The sequence below is a fragment of the Carlito syrichta genome, unplaced genomic scaffold, assembly GCF_000164805.1.
Source record: "Carlito syrichta isolate Samal-C Ts95f unplaced genomic scaffold, Tarsius_syrichta-2.0.1 Scaffold312739, whole genome shotgun sequence".
Lineage (NCBI taxonomy): Eukaryota > Metazoa > Chordata > Mammalia > Primates > Tarsiidae > Carlito > Carlito syrichta.
In genome coordinates, this window is record NW_007256835.1 from 1,021,337 (window position 1) to 1,044,236 (window position 22,900).

The 22,900-nt window shown below is 43.5% G+C and overlaps 1 protein-coding gene across 3 annotated transcripts in view; it reads right to left on the minus strand.

Annotated features, from left to right (window-relative positions):
• Positions 1-9,185: 9,185 nt before the first annotated feature.
• The window catches only part of UTP4 (UTP4, small subunit processome component), a 42,910-nt gene continuing 29,195 nt past the window's right edge, over positions 9,186-22,900 (minus strand). For 2 of the 3 annotated variants that reach the window (XM_021718569.1, XM_021718570.1), the window contains exons 11-17: positions 22,153-22,275; positions 21,531-21,687; positions 19,543-19,649; positions 16,949-17,044; positions 14,890-15,075; positions 13,253-13,363; positions 9,186-9,390 (exon numbers count right to left, since the gene is read on the minus strand). In XM_021718569.1, the coding sequence (XP_021574244.1) occupies positions 9,274-9,390; positions 13,253-13,363; positions 14,890-15,075; positions 16,949-17,044; positions 19,543-19,649; positions 21,531-21,687; positions 22,153-22,275 (897 nt within the window). In that variant the 3' untranslated portion in view covers positions 9,186-9,273. The remainder of the gene's footprint in view (positions 9,391-13,252; positions 13,364-14,889; positions 15,076-16,948; positions 17,045-19,542; positions 19,650-21,530; positions 21,688-22,152; positions 22,276-22,900) is intronic. The other variant, XM_008070038.2, reaches the window with a different exon arrangement.

A 22,900-nucleotide genomic window follows, 5' to 3' on the forward strand; every position in this document is an offset into this window, starting at 1 on the left:
GTGGGCAATCCACTCACCTCAGCCTCCCAAAGGCGCGGGATTACAGGCTGAGCCACCGAGCCCGGCAGTGCTGTGATTTTTTAAAGGAAAATATTAGCAAGGACATACTATAGCAGTTTCACTGAATCTATTTAGTTATGGAAAATCACCAGTGTTTTTTATTTTTATTTCCAGTCAGAGTCTCACTCTGTCACCCAGTCTGGACACCGCAGTCTCTACCTGCTGGACTCAGGTGATTCTTTGGCCTCTGCCTTCCAAGTAGCACAGGCATGCACCATCCTGCCTGGCTGATTTTTTGATTTACTGTAGAAACAAGGTCTCAGCCGGGTCCGGTGGCTCAGCCTATCATCCCGTGCCTTGGGAGGTTGAGGTGAGTGGATTGCCTGAGCCCGCGGGTTCGAGACTCACCTGGGCAACTTGGTGAGACCTCATCTCTACAATAAATCAAAAAATTAGCCGGGTGTGGTAGTGCATGCCTGTAGTTCCGGCTACTTGGAAGGCTGAGGCGGAAGGATCGCCGGATCCCAGCAGGTAAAGGCTGTGGTGGCCGGGAGCGGCCACTACACTCCAGTCTGGGCAACAGAGTGAGACTCCAACTCAGAAAAAAAACAACAACAACAAAAAATAAGGTCTTGCCATGTTACCCAGGCTGGTCTCTAACCGGAGGACTCAGACAGTCCTCTCACCTTCACCTTCCAAAGTGCTGGGATTACAGGCATGAGCCACCATGCCCAGCCTACCAGTGTTTTTTATTGACAATCATGGAAATTACATAATTTGTCATGAAATTCAAATAAGTTCTACCAGAATTTCCAGTGCCTCACAACTTTGTAGTACTTTAAAATTTATTATTATTATTATTATTTGTGCAGGAGTCTCACTTTGTTGCCAAGGCTGGAGTGTACGCCACCACAGCCTCGACCTGCTGGACTCAGGTGAGCCTTCTGCTTCAGCATTCCAAGTAGCTGAAACTACAGGTGTGTGCCACCATATGGGCATTACAGGCGTGAGTTACCACGTCTGGCAAGTTTTTATTATTAAACAAAATTTTTGAGGGGGGTTTGTTTTAAAGACGGTCTCACTCTGTTGTCCAGTCTGAAATGCATGATTATAGCCCACTGCAGCCATGAACTTCTGGGCTTAAGTGATCCTCCCATCTCAGCATTCCAAATAGCTAGGACTACAGGTAGTGGCCATCATGCATGACTAATTAAAAAAAATTTTTTTTTTAATTATTTTTTGAGTTGGAGTCCCACTCTTGTTGCCATGCTGGAGTGCAGTGACATCCTCACGGCCACCGCAGCCTCAACCTGCTGGGTTCAGGTGATCCTTCCACCTCAGCCTTCCAAGTAGCTGGAACTACAGACGCACACTACCACGTCCAGCTAGATGACTGACTTTTTATAAATTATTATTATTATTATTATTATTTTGAGTTGGAGTCTCACTCTGTCGCCCAGACTGGAGTGCAGTGGCCGCTTCCGGCCACTGCAGCTTCGACCTGCTGGGCTCCGGCGATCCTTCCGCCTCAGCCTTTCAAATAGCCGGAATTACAGGCGCACGCTACCACGCCCGGCTGATTTTTTGATTTATTGTAGAGATGAAGTCTTGCTGCCGAGGCGGGTCTCGAACCCGCGGGCTCAGGCAATCCACTCACCTCAGCCTCCCAAAGGCGCGGGATTACAGGCTGAGCCACCGAGCCCAGCATAAATTATTTTTTATTTTGTTCTTAGAGATGGGTCTCACTATGTTATGCAAGTCAGTCTTGAATTCTTGACTGCAAGTGATAAATAGGCATAAACCAGCATGCTTTACAGGCATAAACCAGCATGCCCAGCTCACTTTGTAGTCTTTTTTTTTTTCTTTCTGAGTTGGAGTCTCATTCTGTAACCCAGACTGGAGTGCAGTGGCACATTTACGGCCACCACAGCCTCGACCTGCTGGACTCAGGTGATCCTTCCATCTCAGCCTTCCAAGTAGTTGGAACTACAGGCATTTGCCATCATGCCTGGCTAACTTTTCTTGATTTATTATAGAGATGAGGTCTCACCATGTTACCCAGGCTGGTCTTAACCCTATGGGCTCAAACAATTCTCTCACCTCAGCCCAAAGTGCTGGAATTATAGACGTTTGCCACTACACCTGGCCTCACTTTGTAATCTTATAGTCAACTTCAATTTTCATTATCATATACCATTGAACACCAAATCATTTATTGATGCCTATGGTATTTCTTTTTTTTTTTTTTTTTTTTTTTTTTGAGTTAGAGTCTCACTCTGTTACCTAGATTGGAAAGGCAGTGGCACACTCATGGCCACTGCAGCCTTGGCCTGCTGGGCTCAGGGGATCCTTTCCCCTCAGCCTCCCAAGTAGCTAGAACTATAGGTGTGTGTCACCACACCCAGTTAATTTTTCTAGATTTATTGTAAAGATGAGGTCCCGCCAAGTTGCCCAAGGTGGTTTCAAACACCTGGACTCAGGTAATCCTCTTGCCTTCAGTTCTCAGAGTACTGGCATGAGCCACTTCACCCGACCTTCCTATGGTATTTCTAGGCTTTAGTCCCACAGTTCTAACTCCCTCGAGTCAGTCATTGTGCACTGGGGGGGGATCATGAACCCATTTGGGAATCAGCTGCATGATGTGGACATGCCTCAGATAAACACACCCTTCAGTGCAATTCAGTAAACTTGGGGATTCACAAAGCTCCTGAAGCCTTCCATGGACTTTGTTATATGCTACATTGTGACCCCAAAAATGTATAGTTTGAATCCTATCCCATAGTACCTCAGAATTTTGGTATATTTGGAGACAGGGTCTTTAAAAAGGTAATTAAGTGAGGTCATTGGATGGGTCCTTAATCCAATATGACTGTTGCCCTTTTAAGAGATTAGGGCATAACACATGCATAGAGGGAAGACTACTTAGACACAGAAGATGGTTAGGCCGGGTGCGGTGGTTCATGCCTATAATCCCAGCACTTTGGTAGGCCAGGGTGAGAGGAATGCCTGAGCCCATGGGTTCAAGACTACCTTGGGCAACTTGGCAAGACCTCAGCTCCACAATAAAATTAGCCGGGCATGGTGGCGCATGCCTGTAGTTCCAACTACTTGGAAGGTTGAAGCGGAAGGATCACCTGAGCCCAGCAGGTCGAGGCTGCAGTGGCAGTGAGTGTGCCACTGCACTCCAGCCTGGGCGACAGAGTGAGACTCCAACTCAAGAAAAAGAAAAAAGAAAGAAAGAAAAGAAAACGGTCATTTATAAGTCAGGAGAGAGACCTCAGAAGAAACCAATCCTGACTTCTTGATCTCAGACTTCTAGCCTTCAGAACTCCAAGAAAATAAATTTCTGTCATCGAAGTCATACAGACTATGGTACTTAATTATGGCGCCCCTAACAAACTAATATAGAACCCAAGTCGAGAATCTACACAACAGCCTGTTTTCTGCCTTCCTAGCTTCCAAGCTATTCTGCCCCTTACACAAATGGGCATTTTTACTATCACTCTTTTGAATCTGTGAGTGACTCACAACTAAGTTTTCCACCAAATGAAACATTTTAACTGCAGACTGTAAAAGGTCCACCCCAGCAGGTCTTATTTCTCACTACACATTGGCCTAAGGACTCTGTATCCAAATCTACTTTTCTTTTCCACACACTTTCCTAAACAGCTCTACTCTTTCTATGAACCTCACCCTGTTCCTAGTCACTAGCAACTAGGGAAGCTCTCGGCTTTCCTGATTTTGAGACATGTATGTTCTCAGTACTAAGGTAGTACTTTCAGTCCCACTTTCCTCCATTTTCAATATATCCCATGTTTCTACCACATGGAACTGGCAGTCCCTTGAGTAAGCTCTTTTGCTTCAGGCCTTTGCACTGAGAATGCTCTGGGAATTCCTCTTTTCTTCTCTCTTCCATCTGACTAATTTCCACCCAACTTCGGGTGTTGTTAGCTCAAGGACCACTTCCCACCTCTAGCCTCATCTAACTCTACTGGTCAGCTGTCCCTCCTCCACACTCATCTCACATGTAACACCGTTAGTCTACTCGTTTCTCTTCCCAGCTAGGCTGTGAAGTTTCTGAGGGCTGAGATCCTATCTATAATCTGTTGTTGGTGTGTAGCATATAATATAAGTGTATGTTAAGTTATATTCTATAACTTTCTTTTTTTTTTTTTTTGAGTTAGAATCTCACTGGCGCCCAGGCTGGAGGGCAGTGGCACACTCACGGCCACCCCAATGTCGCCCTGCTGGGTTCTAGCAATCTTTCTGCCTCAGCCTTCCAAGTAGCTGGAATTACAGGCACACCCTGCCATGTCTAGCTAATTTTTGATTTATTGTAGAGGAGAGGTCTTGCAAAGTTGCCTGGGCTAGTCTTGAACCTGCGGGTGCAGGCAATCTACTCGCCTTGGCCTCCCAAAGTGCTGGAATTACAGGCTGAGCCACCGAGCCCCCTGGCTTTTTTTTTTTTTTTTTTTTTTTAGTGTCTCACTCTGTTGCCCAGGTTGAAGTGCAGTGGCATGCTCACAGCCACTGCAACCTCAACTTCCTGGGTTCAGGTGATCCTTCTGCCTCAGTCTCCAAGTAGCTGGAAACACAGGCATGCACCACCATACCTGGCTAACTTTAAAAAAAAATGTATTGTAAAAACAGGGTCTTGCCACGTTGCCCAGGCTGGTCTTGAACCTGTGGGGTCAGGCAATCCTCTCGCCTCCGCCTCCCAAAGTGCTGGGATTACAGGCATGACCCACTGTGCCTGGCACATTCTATAACTTTCTAAAGACAACAAACTGACACAAAGCTAAGCCTGAATACCTAGATCTGCACTGTTCTATATGAAAGTCATTAGGACATGTGTCTATTTAAATTAAAACTAGTTAAATATAAAATTGTTTCTTAGTCACACTAGCAACATTTCAAGTGCTCAACAGTCACAGTAACTATCTTATTGTACAGCACAGATACAGAACACTTCCATCATCACAGAAAGCTTATTGGATGGTGCTGACCTACATCATAAAATACCTTCAAATATGAAAAGGACAACAAATTATATATTAAAAAAAAAAAAAGAGGCTGGGCACAGTGGCTCACGTCTGTAATTCCAAAGGTGTTGGAGGCTGAGGCAGGAGGATCATGTAAGGCCAGGAGTTTAAGACCAGCCTGGGCAACCTAGTGAGACCCATCTCTACAAAAATAAAAATTAAGCTGGGCACGGTGGCTATCCAGCACTTTGGGAGGTGGAGGTAAAAGGATTGCCTGAGTCCAGGGGTTCGAGATCAGCCTGGGCAACTTGGCGAGACCTAGTATCTCTAAAAAAAAAAATTAGAAAAATAAAAATAAAGAGGAAAAGGCTATGAATATGCAATTTATACAATTAGCCAAATAGCCAAGCACATTAAAAAATAAGCAACAGGGACATGTAAAATAAAATGAGATACTATTTTTTAAACCAGTATTTTCATCAGATGGGCTAAAATTAAAATCTATCAATACAATACATTGGCAAGGTATAAGGAAATGAGTACTTTCAAACACTGCTGATGGGAAACAGACAGTCTGAAGGGCAATGAAAAGTGAAAGAAAATGGGCACAGTATGAGCCAGTAGTTCCACACCTAGGAATTAGCCTGAGAAACACTCTAACATGAGCACTAGGAGACAATGTCCTAGGTTATTCTTTACCACGTCTATATAATTAATACAAAAGACTGCCTACATAACATTACTGCTAGATTAAGTGTTCAACCAGAAGAAATGCTTCAACACCTTCCTTGCAGCCTATGAAATGGACAATTCTTTGTGTATCATGCATTCTTTGTGTAACTGCCATATTTATGATCAGGTCCCTATAAATAAGAGACAATGGGGAATAACCATAAGAATGCTGCCTTGGCCTCTAACAAATCACTGTGTGACCATGAGAAAAATGGCTTCTTCTTTGGGTATCCATTTCCATAAGTATAAAAAGGAAACCAAGAGTCATGTGGTTTCTTTTACAAACCCCTGCTTCCTTCTCATCCCCCCAACAACTGGAACTACTTCACTTTTATCTATAGCATATATTGTAGGTCAGAATTAAGTTCTATTTGAAGAAAGTTTTTTTTTTTTTTTTTTTTTTTTTTTTGAGTTGGAGTCTCACTCTGTCACCCAGACTGGAGTGCAGTGGCCACTCCCGGCCACCGCAGCCTCGACCTGCTGGGCTCTGGTGATCCTTCCGCCTCAGCCTTCCGAGTAGCCGGAACTACAGGCACGCGCTACCACACCCGGCTGATTTTTTGATTTATTGTAGAGATGAGGTCTCGCCAAGTCCAGGTGGGTCTCGAACCCGCAGGCTCAGGCAATCCACTCACCTCGGCCTCCCAAAGGCGTGGGATTACAGGCTGAGCCACTGAGCCGGCTGAAAGTTTTTGTTTTTGAGGTGGGAGTCTCACTCTTGTCGCCCAGGCTGGAGTGCAGTGGCATGCTCAGCCGCAGCCTCTACTTGCTGGGGTCAGGCAATCCTTTTGCCTCAACCTTCCAAGTAGCTGGAACTACAGGCGTGCACCACCACATCCAGGTAATTTTTTATTTATTGTAGAGACAAGGTCTTGCCAAGTTGCACAGGCTGATCTTGAATCCCTGGGCTCAGGCAAACCTCTTGCCTCGGCCTCCCAAAGTGCTGGGATTACAGGCTTGAGCCACCATGCCTGGCCAATTTGAAGAAAGTTTTGATGCTCAAAAGAAACCTTAAAAAACCCCAAAACTAGTCTCTTTCTTCCAGTATTTCAAGATTTCAGTTTTTCTTTGCCTAATTTGCCATCCTCTCCTCAGTAAAGGTGAATTATGAGATCAGATTACTAAATAGTACATGAGAATTATTACATGTATTTTTGAGACAGGGTCTCACTCTGTCGCCCAGGCTAGAGTGCAGTGCCATGAACATAACTGAACACAGCCTCAAACACCTGGGTTCAAGTGATCCTCCTGCCTCAGCTTCCCAAGTAGCTGGGTTTACAGGTGTGCACTACCACACTTTAAATTTTTTGTAGAGATAGGGTCCTGTTGTGTTGCCCAGGCTGGTCTTAACCTCCTAGCCTCAAGTGATCTTTCCACTTTGGCCTTCTGAAGTGCTGAGATTACTCGCATGAGACATCATACTCAGCTGAGAAGAGTGTATTTTTATAGCATTTGCTTTAGATTGGCAAAAAAGCTTTCCAAGGCTGGTTTCAAATCAAATTTTTTCTACAGGACTTAAATATGAGCACAGGCCTGAAAAACAACCAAAACGGACCATAATGCCCAAGGTAAAACTACTTTAAACATCCAGGTTACACAAATCCCCAAAGTAAAAACACCCTGAAACACATGCACTGATGTGTTTCTCTTACTTAATACTGGTTTGCCTTCCCTTCCCCAGTTCCTGTAACTTGCCCCAATCAGTTTCTGCTTCATTTATATTCAAAGTTTTCTACTTGGGAAGAATTTCAAGGCCCAATGCACTTACTTCCCATACCATTTAAGGAAGTCCAAATCGCTGGCTGGAAACCATTGCAAAGGAATGTTTTCCACTTATGAACTTTTACTTCATTCAGATGATCTGTGGGCCCTCTTTATCAGGATTACATCCTCCACAACTCACAAGGTTTTAGACTATGTTTAAGGTTAAGTAAGTCAAGTCATAAACTAAATTCCAGTTAAAAAGGATTCTCTGAATTCATGGCTCTACAGCCAATGAAAAGCAAGCGAGTTAATATTTAAGGTATCCTATTCATCTCATCACAAACATTCAGTGTAGATCAGTGACTTGAACTTCAGTTTCAACCACACAAAAGAGGACTTAAAACACTTCTTAGGAAGGTCACTAAGGGTCCAGTCTAATGCAGACAGGGAAAACATGCCTCACTTACAGAAGGAAATGTATTCAATAACAGGAAAATTATTTTACACAGATAACCTAAAAAGCTGATATTTGTTTTATTTATTCCTATCACTGTAAAATCTAAACAGGTGAGGCAGATAAGAGGCTGCCGTTATAAACCTTTTCCTTCTTATCAAACCTGAAATAGACTGTCCTTTACATTCTAAATTATTGGACTGTTTATCTCTTATAATCCTTCTATTAATTCTCCTCCCGCACGTCTACCTTAAATCCTCCAGACTGGAGGGTGGGGCTCATCTTAGCAAAGTGTTTTTCACCAGTACTTCATCATGATGTCATCAGAACCCACGTACTTCTCATACTTCAGACTTCCATCCCCAAAACAAACAAACAAAATCACACAGACCAGGTTTCTACAGGCATGCAACAGAATACATCCATGGAGATGGGAAAGAAATCTATCTGCTCAGTTCAGGTTAACTATAGTTCTTCACTTTCTAATTTAAAGATCACATTAAAGCTGGTCAGGTGATAACACTCATGGGAATAACAATACCAAAGCAGACCGAAGAGAATGGAAAAGGTGAAATAAATGGGGGGCTCTCAGGTTCCTACCTCCACTCCTACTCTCTAACAAAATCCCTATCCAGTGTTTCCTTACCTTTTTTTTTCTCCAAGAGATGGGGGTCTCACTATGTGCAGTGGCTATTCACAGATGTGATTACAGCGCACTACAACCTTGAATTCCTCAATTCAAGTGATCCTCTTGCCTTATCCTCCCAAGTAGCTGGGACTACAGATGGTGCCACTATGCTTGGCTTCCTTGCCTTTTGAAAACCAGCAAATAACAGGTAAAAAGACTGTTAATGAATAACCCAATATTATTTTCTTTTAAATAAAATTAACAGCTGACTGCCAAAGGTGGAGCACTCCCTAGTAATGCTTCAGCTGAATTCTTCTTTGAACCCTAAGGCTGATTATGGCTATTAGTGGTCAGGCTATCTTGAGCAAGTAATTACAGTCCCCTGCCCTGAGGGTGATGCTGGGCTGAGTGGGTTCCCAGCCTTGCATAGGTTGCAGGCTGGAGGCTGTCAGACAGTGGTCATCAGCCCTCTGAAGCCTTAGGCACATATTAAGGGATGGAGGGCAAGTATCTTTTTCTAAGATTGGGGTCTACAGAATAAACAGCACCCTATAAAAGCTGGATGAGTTTGTAGCTACTCAGAGCATTATATCACCTACAAATACCTCAGAGTTTCCACTGATATGCATTCAACGAAGGGAAATTACTGTCCATTGTTTTGGAAGATAGCATTTATAGTGACTAGTCCTCAAGAATAACTTTGTTTTATTATCATGATTTGCGAAAAGAAATAGGGTACACAGTTCAAGGAAGGGCACAGACTGCACCCTGCTTTAGGTTCCAAATTTCTTCTTTTTGATGGGTGGTGGGAGCTGAGCGATGATGTCATCCAGGGGCCGTTCTACTGCCACAAGTGTTCCTTCATCCAAAAGTTCCATAAAGAGCAGAGGCTGCAGAGAGATGATAATGATTCTACCAGGAGTCAGGTTCCAGGGATAGTCCTGAATAGATTAACTAGAGCTAAAAGATTAGCCTAGTGTAAAGCTCAAGGGATCTAAATTTTTAGCAATCTTTCCTGCCTTAGGACTCAAAATAGTTGGAAGGTTGGGAACATTTATTTTTTTTATGAGATGGGGTCTTGCTATGTTGCCCAGGCTGGACAGCAGTGGCTATTTATAGCAACCTTGATATGGGCTCAATTGATCCTCCTGCCTCAACCTTCTAAGTAGCAGGTGCCTGGCTCAAAGTTAGAAGCTTTTTTTTTTTTTTTTTAGTATTTGGGTAGGAGTTTCACTCTGACACCTGGGTTGGAGTATAGTGGCACACTCATGGCCACAGCCTTGACCTGTCAGACTCAGGTGACCCTTCTGCCTCAGACTTCCAAGTAGCTGGAACCACAGGCGCATGCCACCACATCTGGCTAATTTTTTTTATTTATTGTAGAGACAAAGTCTTGCAAGTTGCTCAGACTGGTCTTGAACCCCTGGACTTAGGCTGTCCTCTTGCTTCCATTCCCACAGTGCTGGGATTATAGGCATGATTCACCATGTCCTACAAAGTTAGAAGCTTTAAACTAAGTACATTCATAAAAGATTTTCAGCAGGATTTTTCCTGTCTCTCTGAACAGAAAAATCTATGATTCTCTTATATTTTAGGAATCAATGTTAACCAAGCACTTTAAGGCCTAAATTCTTGTGTTTTTTTTTTGAGTTGGAGTCTCACTCTGTCACCCAGACTGGAGTGCAGTGGCTGCTCCCGGCCACTGCCGTCTCGATCTGCTGGGCTCCGGCGATTCTTCCGCCTCAGCCTTCCAAGTAGCTGGAATTACAGGCGTGCGCTACCACGCCCGGCTAATTTTTTGATTTATTGTAGAGATGAGGTCTCCAAGTTGCCCGGGTGGGTCTCGAACCCGCGGGCTCAGGCAATCCACTCACCTCAGCCTCCCAAGGCACAGGATTACAGGCTGAGCCACCAAGCCCGGCTTAGGCCTAAATTCTTGACACTGGCAAGTTACAAATGCACCAAGAAGCTAATAATATTTGAATAATTTACACACCACTCTTTAAAAAAAATTATTGCAGACCCAGGAGAAAATGTTCTTGGACTCTAATGAAACTCCAATTGGAGAAATACAACAGGGGACCCCAAATAACAGAATTGTCTTTTGTAGGGCAGAGGCGTGGTAATATACTCAGAATTTGTTCCTCTGGATTAAATCGTCAACCAAAGTTTTTTTGTTTTTTGAGTCAGTGTCTCACTCTGTTGTCCAGGTTGGAGAGCAGTGGCACACTCCCGGCCACTGCAGCCTCAACCTGCTGGGCTCAGGCAAGCCTTCTGCCTCAGCCTTCCAAGTAACTGGAACTATAGGCATGTGCCACCATGCCTGGCTAATTTTTCTTGATTTATTGTAGGGATGAGGTCTCATCAAATTGCTCAGGCAGGTCTCGAACCTGTGGGCTCAGGCAATCCTCTCACCTCGACCTCCCAAAGTGCAGGGATTATAGGTGTAAGTCACCATGCCAGGCACAACCAAAGTTTTTATCTGGAAGTGTGAGAAGGCTGCATCACAATTTGCGGAAGAAATGTCCCAAGTTGTGGCAAGCAGGTGATTGGCTCTTCCACCATGACAATGCACCTGTCCACACCATGCTGACCGTTGTTTTTGACCAAAAACAGCACACCTCCCCATGCCCCACCCTCCCTATTTACCGGTTCTCACCCCAAGCAACTTTTTTTGTTTCCTTAAATGAAAAAAGTTCTCAAAGGGAAATGTTTTGCTAACGTGGAAGAGGTGAAAGAAAAAACAGCAGAAACATTAAATGGCATAAAAACTGACGAGTTCAAAAATGTGTGTTTGTGTGTGTTAATTTTCTATTGCTGTCCAAAAACTGTTTCAAGCAGTGGAAAAGGGTCTTGATAGGTATACTGCACCAAACGCAGAGTACTTTGAAGGTGACTTAAGTTTAAACACGTAAAAATAAATACACCAATTTTTTATGAATAAATCCCGGTTTTCTTGGGGTTCCCTCCCATATGACTGTGGAACTTTAACAGCTAAAATATTATAAGCTCAATAAATATTAGTTTTATATTCAGTGAAAACCCTAGGCCAGGCACAGAGATTCACACCTGTAATCTCAGCACTTTTCTTTTTTTTTGAGTTGGAGACTCACTCTGTCACCCAGGCTAGAGTGCAGTGGCATACTCACAGCTGTGTCAACCTGCTAGGCTTAGGCGATCCTTCTGCCTCAGCCTTACAAGTAGTTGGACCTACAGGCACATGCTACCATGCCCGGCTAATCTTTTATTTATCATAGAGACGAGGTCTTGCCAAGTTGCCCGGGCAGGTCTCGAACCCACAAATCCCAGCACTTTGGAAGGCGGAGGCGAGAGGACTGCCTGAGCCTGTAGGTTCGAGACCAGCCTGGGCAAAATGGTGAGCCCTCATCTCTACAATAAATCAAAAACTTAGCTGGGCGTGGTGGCACATGCCTGTGGTTCCAGCTACTTGGAAAGCTGAGGTGGAAGGACTATCTGACCCCAGCAGGTCGAGGCTGTGGTGGTCGTGAGTAGCGTGTCATTGAACTCTAGCCTGGGTGACAAAGTAAGACTCCCACTCAAAACAAAACAAAAAACAAAACAAAAATCCTAGCCCAGAAAGGAAAAAGTCATGAAAATTCATTAACTTCCATTTGCTTGAAATTTATCTTGTAAAACATTCAACAACTCCCTGGCTGGAGTGCAGGATCACAGCTCACCACAGCCTCAACCTCCTGGGTTCAGGTGATCCTTCCACCTCAGCCTCCTGAGTAGCTGCCACTATAATCGTGCGCCACCATGCCTGGCTAATTTATTTTATTTTATTTATTTTTGAATTGGAGTCTCACTGTGTTGCCCAGACTGGAGTGCAGTGGCTGCTCCTGGTCACCGCAGCCTCGACCTGCTGGGCTCCGGCGATTCTTCCACTCAGCCTTCCAAGTAGCTGGAACTACAGGCGCGCGCTACCACGCTCGGCTAATTTTTAAATCTATTGTAGAGATGAGATCTCACCAAGTTGCCTAGGCGGGTCTCAAACCCACGGGCTCAGGCAATCCACTCACCTCAGCCTCCCAAAGCGCGGGATTACAAACTGAGCCACTGAGCCCGGCTTATTTTTTGAGTCGGAGTCTCACTTCATCACCCAGGCCTTCCAAGTAGCCGGAACTTTGGGCACCTGTTACCATGCCCAGCTAATTTTTTTTTTTAATTGTACAGACAAGGTCTCACCAGGTTGCCTGGGCTGGTCCCAAACACATGAACTTAAGCAATCCACTCACCTCAGCCTCCCAAAATGCTGGGATTACAGGCTGAGCAACCGAGCCCAGCCATTTTTAAAATTCTTTATAAAGATGAGGTCTCACTATGTTGTCTAGGCCGGTCTTGAACTCCTGGGCTCAAGCAACCCTTTCTGCTAAGGCTCCCAAAGTGCTGGGATTACAAGCATGAGTCATTGCGTCCAGCCTAAAAGTCAAATTTAAAAGCCAGCTTTCACACTAACAGAGACCCACCTGAGTGCCTCATTCTCACTACCTATGCATTTCATTTTAGTTAAGTATAATGTGCCTACCTTCAACCTACTGAGGCAAGAACACTAAAATATACACAAGGGACAGACAGGAATCTTGACAGATCTCAGAAAGATCACCTGTCTCCCAAACCAGGTTTCCCTGCATGGAAAATGAAGGTGCTCTTGTCTTCCTATTTTAAGCTTATTACATTTTCATAATATCACAAAGGAACCAACTGTCCCAAATATAACACAAGATGTTTTACCTTATATATCTTAGAAATTTTAAAGGCATGGGCTGTACGCCTCCGGACGACATCTGATTCACTTGTAGGAGGAAGTGGATTGTAGAGTAAGGTTTTGTCATTTGGAAGGGGCTGAAAAGACAAAGATACACTGCTTAAATTGTGACTCTGAAAAAAAAATTTAGCCTGGCAGTCTGTGTTTTAATAAATTGCTACTTTTATTGGGCTTCTACGCACTAAAGAACAGAAGTGGTTTTTCAGGTCAATACTCTCTTCTAACCATTATATACATTACTGCCTGCCATTCCTCACTTCAGGAAGAGTGCTGTAGTCATTTATTCAGAAAAACTAGGAAAAAAAAAAGAGTGAGCAAGCTGTAGCCTCTCCTCCAGCCACACTCTAGAGGGCAAGAGCATGAGGCAAAGGAGAGCTTGGTACTCCCTGCTGGCAAGATCAAAGGGTCTAGCTGGGGCTTCTGGCCAGTTTCATCAGCAACACTTTGTCAGAAAGGAACAAACTGGCATGTGCGGGAGCTCAGCCCACGTAGGCTCTGTGCTTTCTAGACTCTCCCCCAGCCAGATCACAGACTGGCCAAGTGACTGAAGTTCTCCCCAGGCAAAACCGCAACAAAAACCACCCCTGCTGATGTCACTGATACCTTGAGAGATGGCCTCTAGCCAAACAAATGATATTTCATGTCTGACTTCCTTGGGAAATAGCTCTGCTCAGTATAAGGAGGTGAAGGACACTTAAAACCAATGCTTGGGAAAGAATGATCTGGGCCAAGTTTCAAAGAGGCAAGCGAGTGGGAGGGGTCCTTCCTGTATCACTCATCTTGCAGAAGGCACTTGTCAGCCAGCTCTGCCTCCCACACCCAGAGGACACAGGGCCCACGAGATGATTCCAATGACACATCCCTGAGCACACCTCCTTTAGAGCCATCTGCTGCTTTCCCCATGTTCCTTCCACCCCCACCTTCATAGATACATCAAAACATGGTGTGTTGGTTGTAATCTAAGCCCAAAGTGCAGTACAGGCATGGCCACATGCTCCCATGTAAGAAAGTGCCTGCCCAGAAAAGACATATAAATTCGTGGCAAATCAAAATAGCAGCTGGCAAAAAGGCTGGAATCTAAAACTGAAGAAAATGCTCACATCCCATCTAAATCACAGCCACAAAGAATGGAACTTACCTAGCTAGACTCTTTTCAAGACGTTAAGACCAACTCCTCAAGTCTGCAGAGAGTGTTTCTCTATCTCGAGTCAAGGGGCACAGTGGTCAAAACCTCAGTCTGTACCTCCTTTAATGGAAGCACGGTTTTCAAACACCCCAGAGTTCAAAGTTGAAAGTTAACCACATCAACGGTATTCCCTGATGAGGGTCATTTTCTGAATACTGACCTAATCACTTTTCTACTTAAGTGTATGTGCTTATTGGCAAAGTTGAGAAATAGTCAAATCAGCAAAAACCAGTACACAAAGGCCAGCCCCTTCCTGGAGAGCCTCTAGCATGAGCACATAAATGAGGAAATCTGTAAAACAAAGGCTTTTCTCCTCCAAAAAAGATACCAGGAAACTTTATTCTGATTCTGCTTTTTGTATCTTACTGTACTTGTTGCTTTCAGAATTTGAAGATTCTAAAGTAGTGAAAAACTCACCAGTGATTTGTCAATGATGCAGAACATGTAGGCATCATGGAGAAGGATGTGCATTGGTCTCTTGGAATGAAAACCTATGTGTGTGATGGGAGTATCTCTTTGGAGCCAAAGGTGGTGAAACCCCTGCTTCTGGACAGCCCGGCTCCACTCTGTGTACTGTTTGTCTGGGATGCTGTACTCAAACACCTGAGGAAGGAAATGATACAGAGGAAATGCAGGCTAGTACACAGAAAGGCTAGGAGGATATTCTGATACCTTAACTGTATCATATTCAGCCTTAGCTTTCCCACCAATTTTTTCCCCCATTTTTTTTTTAATTAAAGAAAAAACCAAAAATTTTGCCAAGCACGGTGGCACTTGCCTGTAATCCCAGCACTCTGGGAGACTGAGGCAAGAGGACTGCCTAAGCCCAGGGGTTCAAGATCAGCCTAGACAATTTGGTGAGACCTTGTCTTTACAATAAATCAAAAAATTAACTGGGTGTGGTGGCACACGCCTATAGTTCCAGCTACTTGGAAGGCTGAGGTAGAAGGATCACCTGCGGCTAGCAGGTTGAGGCTGTGGTGGCTGTGAGCAGGCCACTGCACTCCAGAGCCTGGGCGACAGAGTGAGAATCCAACTCAAGGAAAAAAAAAAAAATTTAAGGGAAATTCCAGAACAATAAAAGTTGCCTTGCAATCTTGACATCTCTCTTTTCTAAGACAAGAGCAGCTTTCAGTTTCTGTTTACATTTTTTTCAGAGATATTTTATGCACACAATACATCTTGCTTTTTTCACTTAGTGTTATATCATGGAAACTCACCCATATCAATATACATATATAAATCAATCATGCCCCCCTTTTGGAAGAACACAGAATAATCAATTTACTGTATGAATATATCATAATTTACTTATCTAGTCTGCTTAATGGACATTAGGTTGTTTCCAACCTTTGGCTACTACAAACAAGGCTGCAGTGAATTATCTCCATATAAATGTCTTTTGCACAACTGAAAATGCTTTCAGTATGCATATGTAGGAAGAACTCTTAGCTTAGAAATACAATTTCCAAATCAAAGACTATGTGGGTTTTGATGTAAGATATTGCCAAAATGACCCCCAAAAGGGCTATCCTAATTTATATAATGTGTGACAGTGCTATTTCCTTATACTGTCACAATGCCATGTGTTATCTACTCTTTGATCTTTGCTAATCTAACAAGTACAACAAATTTCCCACCAGCCCTTAAGGGATCAATTGCCAGTAAAAGGTATCAGTGGACCATATTATTATGTGTGACAAAGGCAAAGAGGTGGCTTTACTAATGTTTTGATCTTTGGTTAAGGACTCATATCTATAAAACTGAAATAAGAGATTTCATTTTCTGGACAGAGTGTGTATGTGTGTGCATGTGTGAACGTAAAAACTGCTCATCAAAGTAGTAAGCATGATTGCCTTGCAGTCTATTTAAATGTGCATCCCAGATCTCATTTAATCTTTCCAAGGGTTCAGTGAGGTAGATAGTATCATCCCCATTTTATAGATGAAGATATGTAAGTACTGATAACTTCACAATACGCTCTGAAGCCCGTTTTAAAGATCTCCTCCTGACAATTACAATCTTCTTAAAAATTGACTGGAAAAAGACTAGGACCTAATTTTGGCTAAAATTAGGTATCTGATTTCTCCATCTGCAAAAGCGAAGGTGAATGATATGATCTTTTACTCACTTTAAACTCTCAAAATCTTATTCCATCCTATATCCAGTTTAACACCAGAGCCCAGTTCTCCCTAGTCTAAAACAATCAGTAAAATAGTATTTCAAAATTCCGCCACCCTTTTGTGCTTCTTTACTCTAGAATCTTAGTGCTTCCTCATTCAAACTGTGTACTGTCAAACCAATGGATATTGCTGGCCTATAATGAGTCCAGGCTATGCATGGAAGCTTTACTTCATACAGGACAAAAATACCTTATAGCACCTTCAAAGAAAAGTTCCACCAAAATTGTCCATTATCTTAGCTTCAGGTTACTATTCATTAAAAAGGAACAAGAAAGCACCAGAATCTCCCTTACCTGCTGGTCCGAATGAGCAATGACAAGATTGTTGGTATTGGGGGCAATGGCCAGAGCAGTCACCGGGAAATTATAAGCTGGTACTGTGCAGTGAAGCTAGAAATGAATAACAGACAATTCTATGTGATACCTGCATGGTCTGGGCCAGTTTCTTTTTTTCAGTAGGAGTCTCACTCTGTCACCCAGGCTGGAGGACAGTGGCATGCTCCCAGCCACCATAGCCTCGACCTGCTGGGCTCAGGCAATCCTTCCGCTTCAGTCTTCCAAGTAGCTGGAATTACAGGCACATGCCACCATGCCTGGCTAATTTTTTGATTTATTGTAGAGATGAGGTTTCACCAAATTGCTTAGGCTGGTCTGGAACCCGTGGGCTCAGGCAATCCTCTCACCTCAGCCTCTCAAAGTACTGGGATTACAGGTGTGAGCCGCTGTGCCTGGCCTCTAGTTGTTCTTAAATAGTGTTCTCTGGAGTCCTATGGAAGTTTCCACAAACTTTAGGCATTTCCCCACCCTCAAACAATAAGCTTAAATTTCATTCTTTAAAAAAAAAATGCATTTTTTTTTTTATGAGTTGGAGTCTCACTCGGTCACCCAGACTGGAGTGCAGTGGCCGCTCCCGGCCACCGCAGCCTCGACCTGCTGGGCTCCAGCGATCCTTCCACCTCAGCCTCCCGAGTAGCCGGAATTACAGGCATGCGCTACCATGCCCAGCTGATTTTTTGATTTATTGTAGAGATGAGGTCTCACTGCCCAGGCGGGTCTCGAACCCGCAGGCTCAGGCAATCCACTCACCTCAGCCTCCCAAAGGCGCGGGATTACAGGCTGAGCCACCGAGTCCAGCTAAAATGCATATTTAACTGCTTGCAAAATTGAATAAAGGTTTTCCTCAGAGTAAATCCATCTGTATTGCTCATAAACTTGTAATTGAATAGGAAACCTATAGCTCTATACTGGGTTTAAAAGTAATTAATGCTGGCCAGGTGCAATAACTCAAACCTGTAATCCTAGCACTTTGGGAAGCGGAGGCTAGAGGATTGCCTGAGCCTAGGGGTTTGAGACCAGCCTGGGCAACATGGCAAAACCTCATCTATACAATAAACAAATAAAAATTAGAGGGCATGGTGGCACACACATGTAGTTCCAGCTACATGGAAGGCTAAGGTGGAAGGATCACCTGAGCCCAGCCGGTCAAGGATGCAGTGGCTGTGAGCATGCCACCGCGCTCTAGCCTGGACAAGAGTGAGAGTCCAACTCAGATAAAAAAAAAAAGTAATTAATGCCTAGGCATGGGTATTTATGTACAACTGCAAGGCATGTGCACACTATAAAAACTCTTTTTAAATGCAGAGCAAGGCAAAGGTAAGTGCTCAGTACCATACTGCTGCTACAATGCAATAAAGATTGTTATGTAGTAATAGGCAACCCCATAAAGCGCTCTGTTTGCTGTTGTTCTATAAACATTTCTTTTGTTGTTGTTGTTGGAGTTGGTGTCTCACTCTGTCTCCCAGGCTAGAGTGCAGTGGCACACTTACGGCCACTGCAGCCTTGACCTGCTGGGCTCAGGCGATCCTTCCACCTCAGCCTTCCAAGTAGTTAGAACTAACAGGCGCATGCTACCATACTCACCTAATTTTTTGATACATCGTAGAGAAGAAGTCCTGCTAAGTTGCCCAGGTTGGTCTCAAACTCCTGGGCTCAGGCAATCCTCTCACCTCAGCCTCCCAAAGTGCTGGGATTACAGGCTTGAGCCACTAAGCCTGGCTATATTCTATAAACTTTTGATGCTTATTGCAAGTTTTGGACAGTTTGAATCTGATTTTTATGATAAAGCTGAGGACCTTTTAAGGGACCATTGGTGACGCAATGTATAAATGATAAGTGAAAACTGTTTTCTCAGTATTTCCTTTTCAAATTTCTGGCTCTGTTTCATTTTAAAATACCCTGAGATTATAAGGCAAGCCATGAAAGGAACACATGTTATCTGCAACTATGTGTTTATCAGAATTATTTTCCCCAAAATATAGAAATGACCACATCATCCACAAATCTTTAATTTCAAATTTCCATGTATGAATGGTTTCACTGCTCCCATTGGATGACTTTAATGTTACAGAGTATAGATCTGGGTCCCAAAAAGGATTCCAAACATGAAAAAATCTTTGGTTAAAAATTAAAAAGTCAGCTGGGCTCGGTGGCTCAGCCTGTAATCCCGCATCTTGGGAGGCCGAGGTGAGTGGATTGCCTGAGCCCATGGGTTCTAGACCCACCCACCCGGGCAACTTGGTGAGACCTCATCTTTACAATAAATCAAAAATTAGCCGGGCGTGGTAGCGTGCGCCTGTAGTTCCGGCTACTTGGAAGGCTAAGCGGAAGGATAGCCAGAGCCCAGCAGGTTGAGGCTGCAGTGGCCGGGAGCAGCCACTGCACTCCAGTCTGGGCAACAGAATAAGACTCCAACTCAAAAATAAATAAATAAATAAAAAGTCCAATAAATAAACTTCTGGGTCATACTAATCTGCCTTGAATCTTGTAACTGCAGGGTGAACTGCCTCCTGTACAGTCGTTCAAACTGTATAATGAAATCCCATGCTCACCTTCAGCTGTTTTACATTATAGACATGAACTCCAGCACTGGTACCTGACGCAGCTAGCCAATTCCCATCAGGACTAACTGCCAAAAGACACATGGCCTCCACTGTCCCTGTGAGGACAAAAGAACAGTTAGGTCTCTAAGTTTACATAGTGTCCTGCCTTGGAGATGATGTCAAAAACCAAGACTCTCAGAGTTTTAAATTACTGACAGGATAATTTGTTGATAGTTTGCCAATTAGTTCTAGATGTTAACCTGTCAACTTTTTTCATTTAATTAGTTATCCCTGATATAAAGAGGATCAATCTAGCAAGATGAAATTGAAGGTTACTATTTGCTATGATAATAGAGAACCAGGACAGCATCTACCACTAAAATCCACACTTTGTTTCAAACTCTTCCTATTAAATGGTTTTAATCAAAATCACAGTCAGACAGCAAGTTCAACAGATTTGAAGCATATCTTTAATTGACTGGGTGTCTGCTATAAATTTAGCACTAAGGGAAGATGAGCATGTATGGGCATCTTTGTCATCTAGGGACTTTAAGCCAATCTGGCAACATGAGGACTAGTGTGGGATAAAAATCGGACAGTGACACTATGCCAAAATACGTGCTGCATGTAACACCCCCGAACGATAAAAAGGTTTTAACAAACATAAACCAGCTGCTAATGCATGGGTGGGATGGGCAGAAAAGGATGGAGAATGGTATGAGCTAAGTGACAAGAACTAGAATATACAGGTGTGAGGGCTGGAAAGAAACCAGCTTGACTACAAGGGGAAGTGAGATGAGAGAGGAGGAAGAAATAAAATCATAAGGCAGAGCCGAATTTTATGGGATGTTACATGCAAGATAAACAGTCAAAGTACTGCAATGAAATCATACATAAGTACTCCATAAATACTGTCAGTTAATGTATCTGACCCCTACTTGTGGGTTCCTTCTCTTGTATGCTTATGGAGTAGCTTATGATCAGTGAAGGCTGAAGCTGAGAGTTGACTTTTCAGGCTGAAGGAGTCTAACTGATAGTGAAGTAGCTCTAATCTAGGGCAAAGGGGAGGGGAAAGGCCTGTGGGAAGCACCCAAAGAGCTACCAGCTTAAGCTGGATACTAAGTCTGAGTCCTCAACAGTTAACTCACCAATAGTTAGCTACAGGTATATTCACGTATACTCAAGAACATAGAAAAATGGTCACAAGCATATTAAATGAACACAGGTTATGAGATTATGTATACAGATACTTTCACATTTACATAAACCACCATCCAAAATAATTAACATGAAAGTATAAGTAACACAAAATACTTACATATAAACAAGAACTGAAAAATACCAAAATATTTGTGGTAACTATTTCTGTGTGCTAGGATTACAGATGATTTTATTTATTTACTTATTTTTGAGTCAGAGTCTCACTCTGTCACTCAGGCTGGAGTGCAGTGGCACGATCACAGCTCACTGCAGCCTTGATCTGCTGGGCTCAGGCGATCCTTCCGCCTCAGCCTTCCAAGTAGCTGGAACTACAAGCATGCGCCATCACGACCAGCTAATTTTTTTGATTTATTATAGAGATGAGGTCTGGCCAAGTTGCCCAGGCTGGTTTCAAACCCATGGGCTCAGGCAATCCTCTCACCTTGGCTTCCCAAAGTGCTGGGATTATAGGCATGAGCCACTGCACCCAGCCTACAGATGATTTTAACTTTCTTCTTGTTCTGCTAACAAAACTCTAAGGATGATGAAACTTCTCTGGCCCCAAATAAGGAATCAAAAATCCAGTGAGAAAAGAGTAGGTGTGAAGAACATTTCAGATCTCATCAAGAGTCTTCATCTGCCAGATATCTCCTCCTACTTCAAACTGCAAACATGTGAGTGAGTGCATGTGCAGAGTGGGAAGAACATGAGGAAACCCCGACACTGAGGTATAAAAGGAAAAAAATTCCATGTTAGATACTGACAACTCTCCCCATGGCCAGATACCAAATCCCCACCTGATTGAGGCTGGAAAGCATGCAAGTGCTTGAAGCTTCCTTCCAACAACTGGATAACATGTAGAGACCCTTGATTTGATGCCACAAAGAGCTTTTTCGAATCTTCAGAAAACAAAATCTGAAGGGCAGAGCGAAGGAATGCTGGCATTTTGGAAACCTTTGGGTAAACCAATAATAAAAGCCAGTGAGAGAGGTGAGACCTGCAGCCCATCAAAGATAACTACAGCCAGGCTTAAATGACTTTACTGCTTCCTGTCTCGAAGCAAGCTAACCGACCGAAGGCATGAACACTGACATGCCCCAGTAACTCAGGCACCCACCCCCCTTTTCATCCCCTCAGTAAATATGAAATTTCTTATAACAGAAACAACTAAGTCACACATGAAACCACTAAGCAGAAAAGCCTAAACTTTACTGCCCATAGGGCATTTCCCCTGCCCCCTGCCCCTCCAAAACCTAAGCAATTCAAAATGGAAACAAAAGACATTTGGTAACTGCCATCTTCAAATAGCTTTTCACTGACCAAGGATTCACATCCAGTTCATTTCCACTTGACAAAACAAAAAAATCACATATTTAGGAAGTTTCTTCTTATGTGACCAGATATTGGACTATCACTTACTCTTTTGAGGCTTATGTTGTCATGTTCATAATTCAACCGATAGAGAAAAAACCGAGAGGCTGTAGAATAGGCTATCCAACTTCCACATGAGGAGATACAGCTGCAAATGATGTTCTCAGGACCCTGGCAATATTAGGAATCAAGATGAATGTGCAAGTAAAATTTCATTTGACAAGGTTCACTGTGACACAACTCCTCAAGCTCTTGCCACTCTGGACATGTCCAAGAATACCTATACATAACCCCAACACTCATGTGCTGTACATCACTATGATTATTTCAGAAGCAGAAAACCTAAATAGTGTGGTCTGGATTTTCAATTCCAGGAACGGAGGTCTATCTTATCTCAACCCTTTGAATACTTCACAGATAGTCTCATATTAAACTCCTGCTTTAGAAGACTGAGGAGGGAGGCATTTAATGCAGGAAAGCTTGGAATAATAGGTGATTTGGAGCACTGATTTTCTGATCTGCCTATGACAATCTGCTTTAAAGACCTCTAAGAAATAGTAAATGAGAAATATTTAGAGAATAAAAGTTCAGTGTAGCCGGGCTCGGTGGCTCAGCCTGTAATCCCGCGCCTTTGGGAGGCTGAGGTGAGTGGATTGCCTGAGCCCGCGGGTTCGAGACCCACCTGGGCAACTTGGCGAGACCTCGTCTCTACAATAAATAAAAAATGAGCCGGGCGTGGTCGCGCGCACCTGTAATTCCGGCTACTTGGAAGGCTGAGGCGGAAGGATCGCCAGAG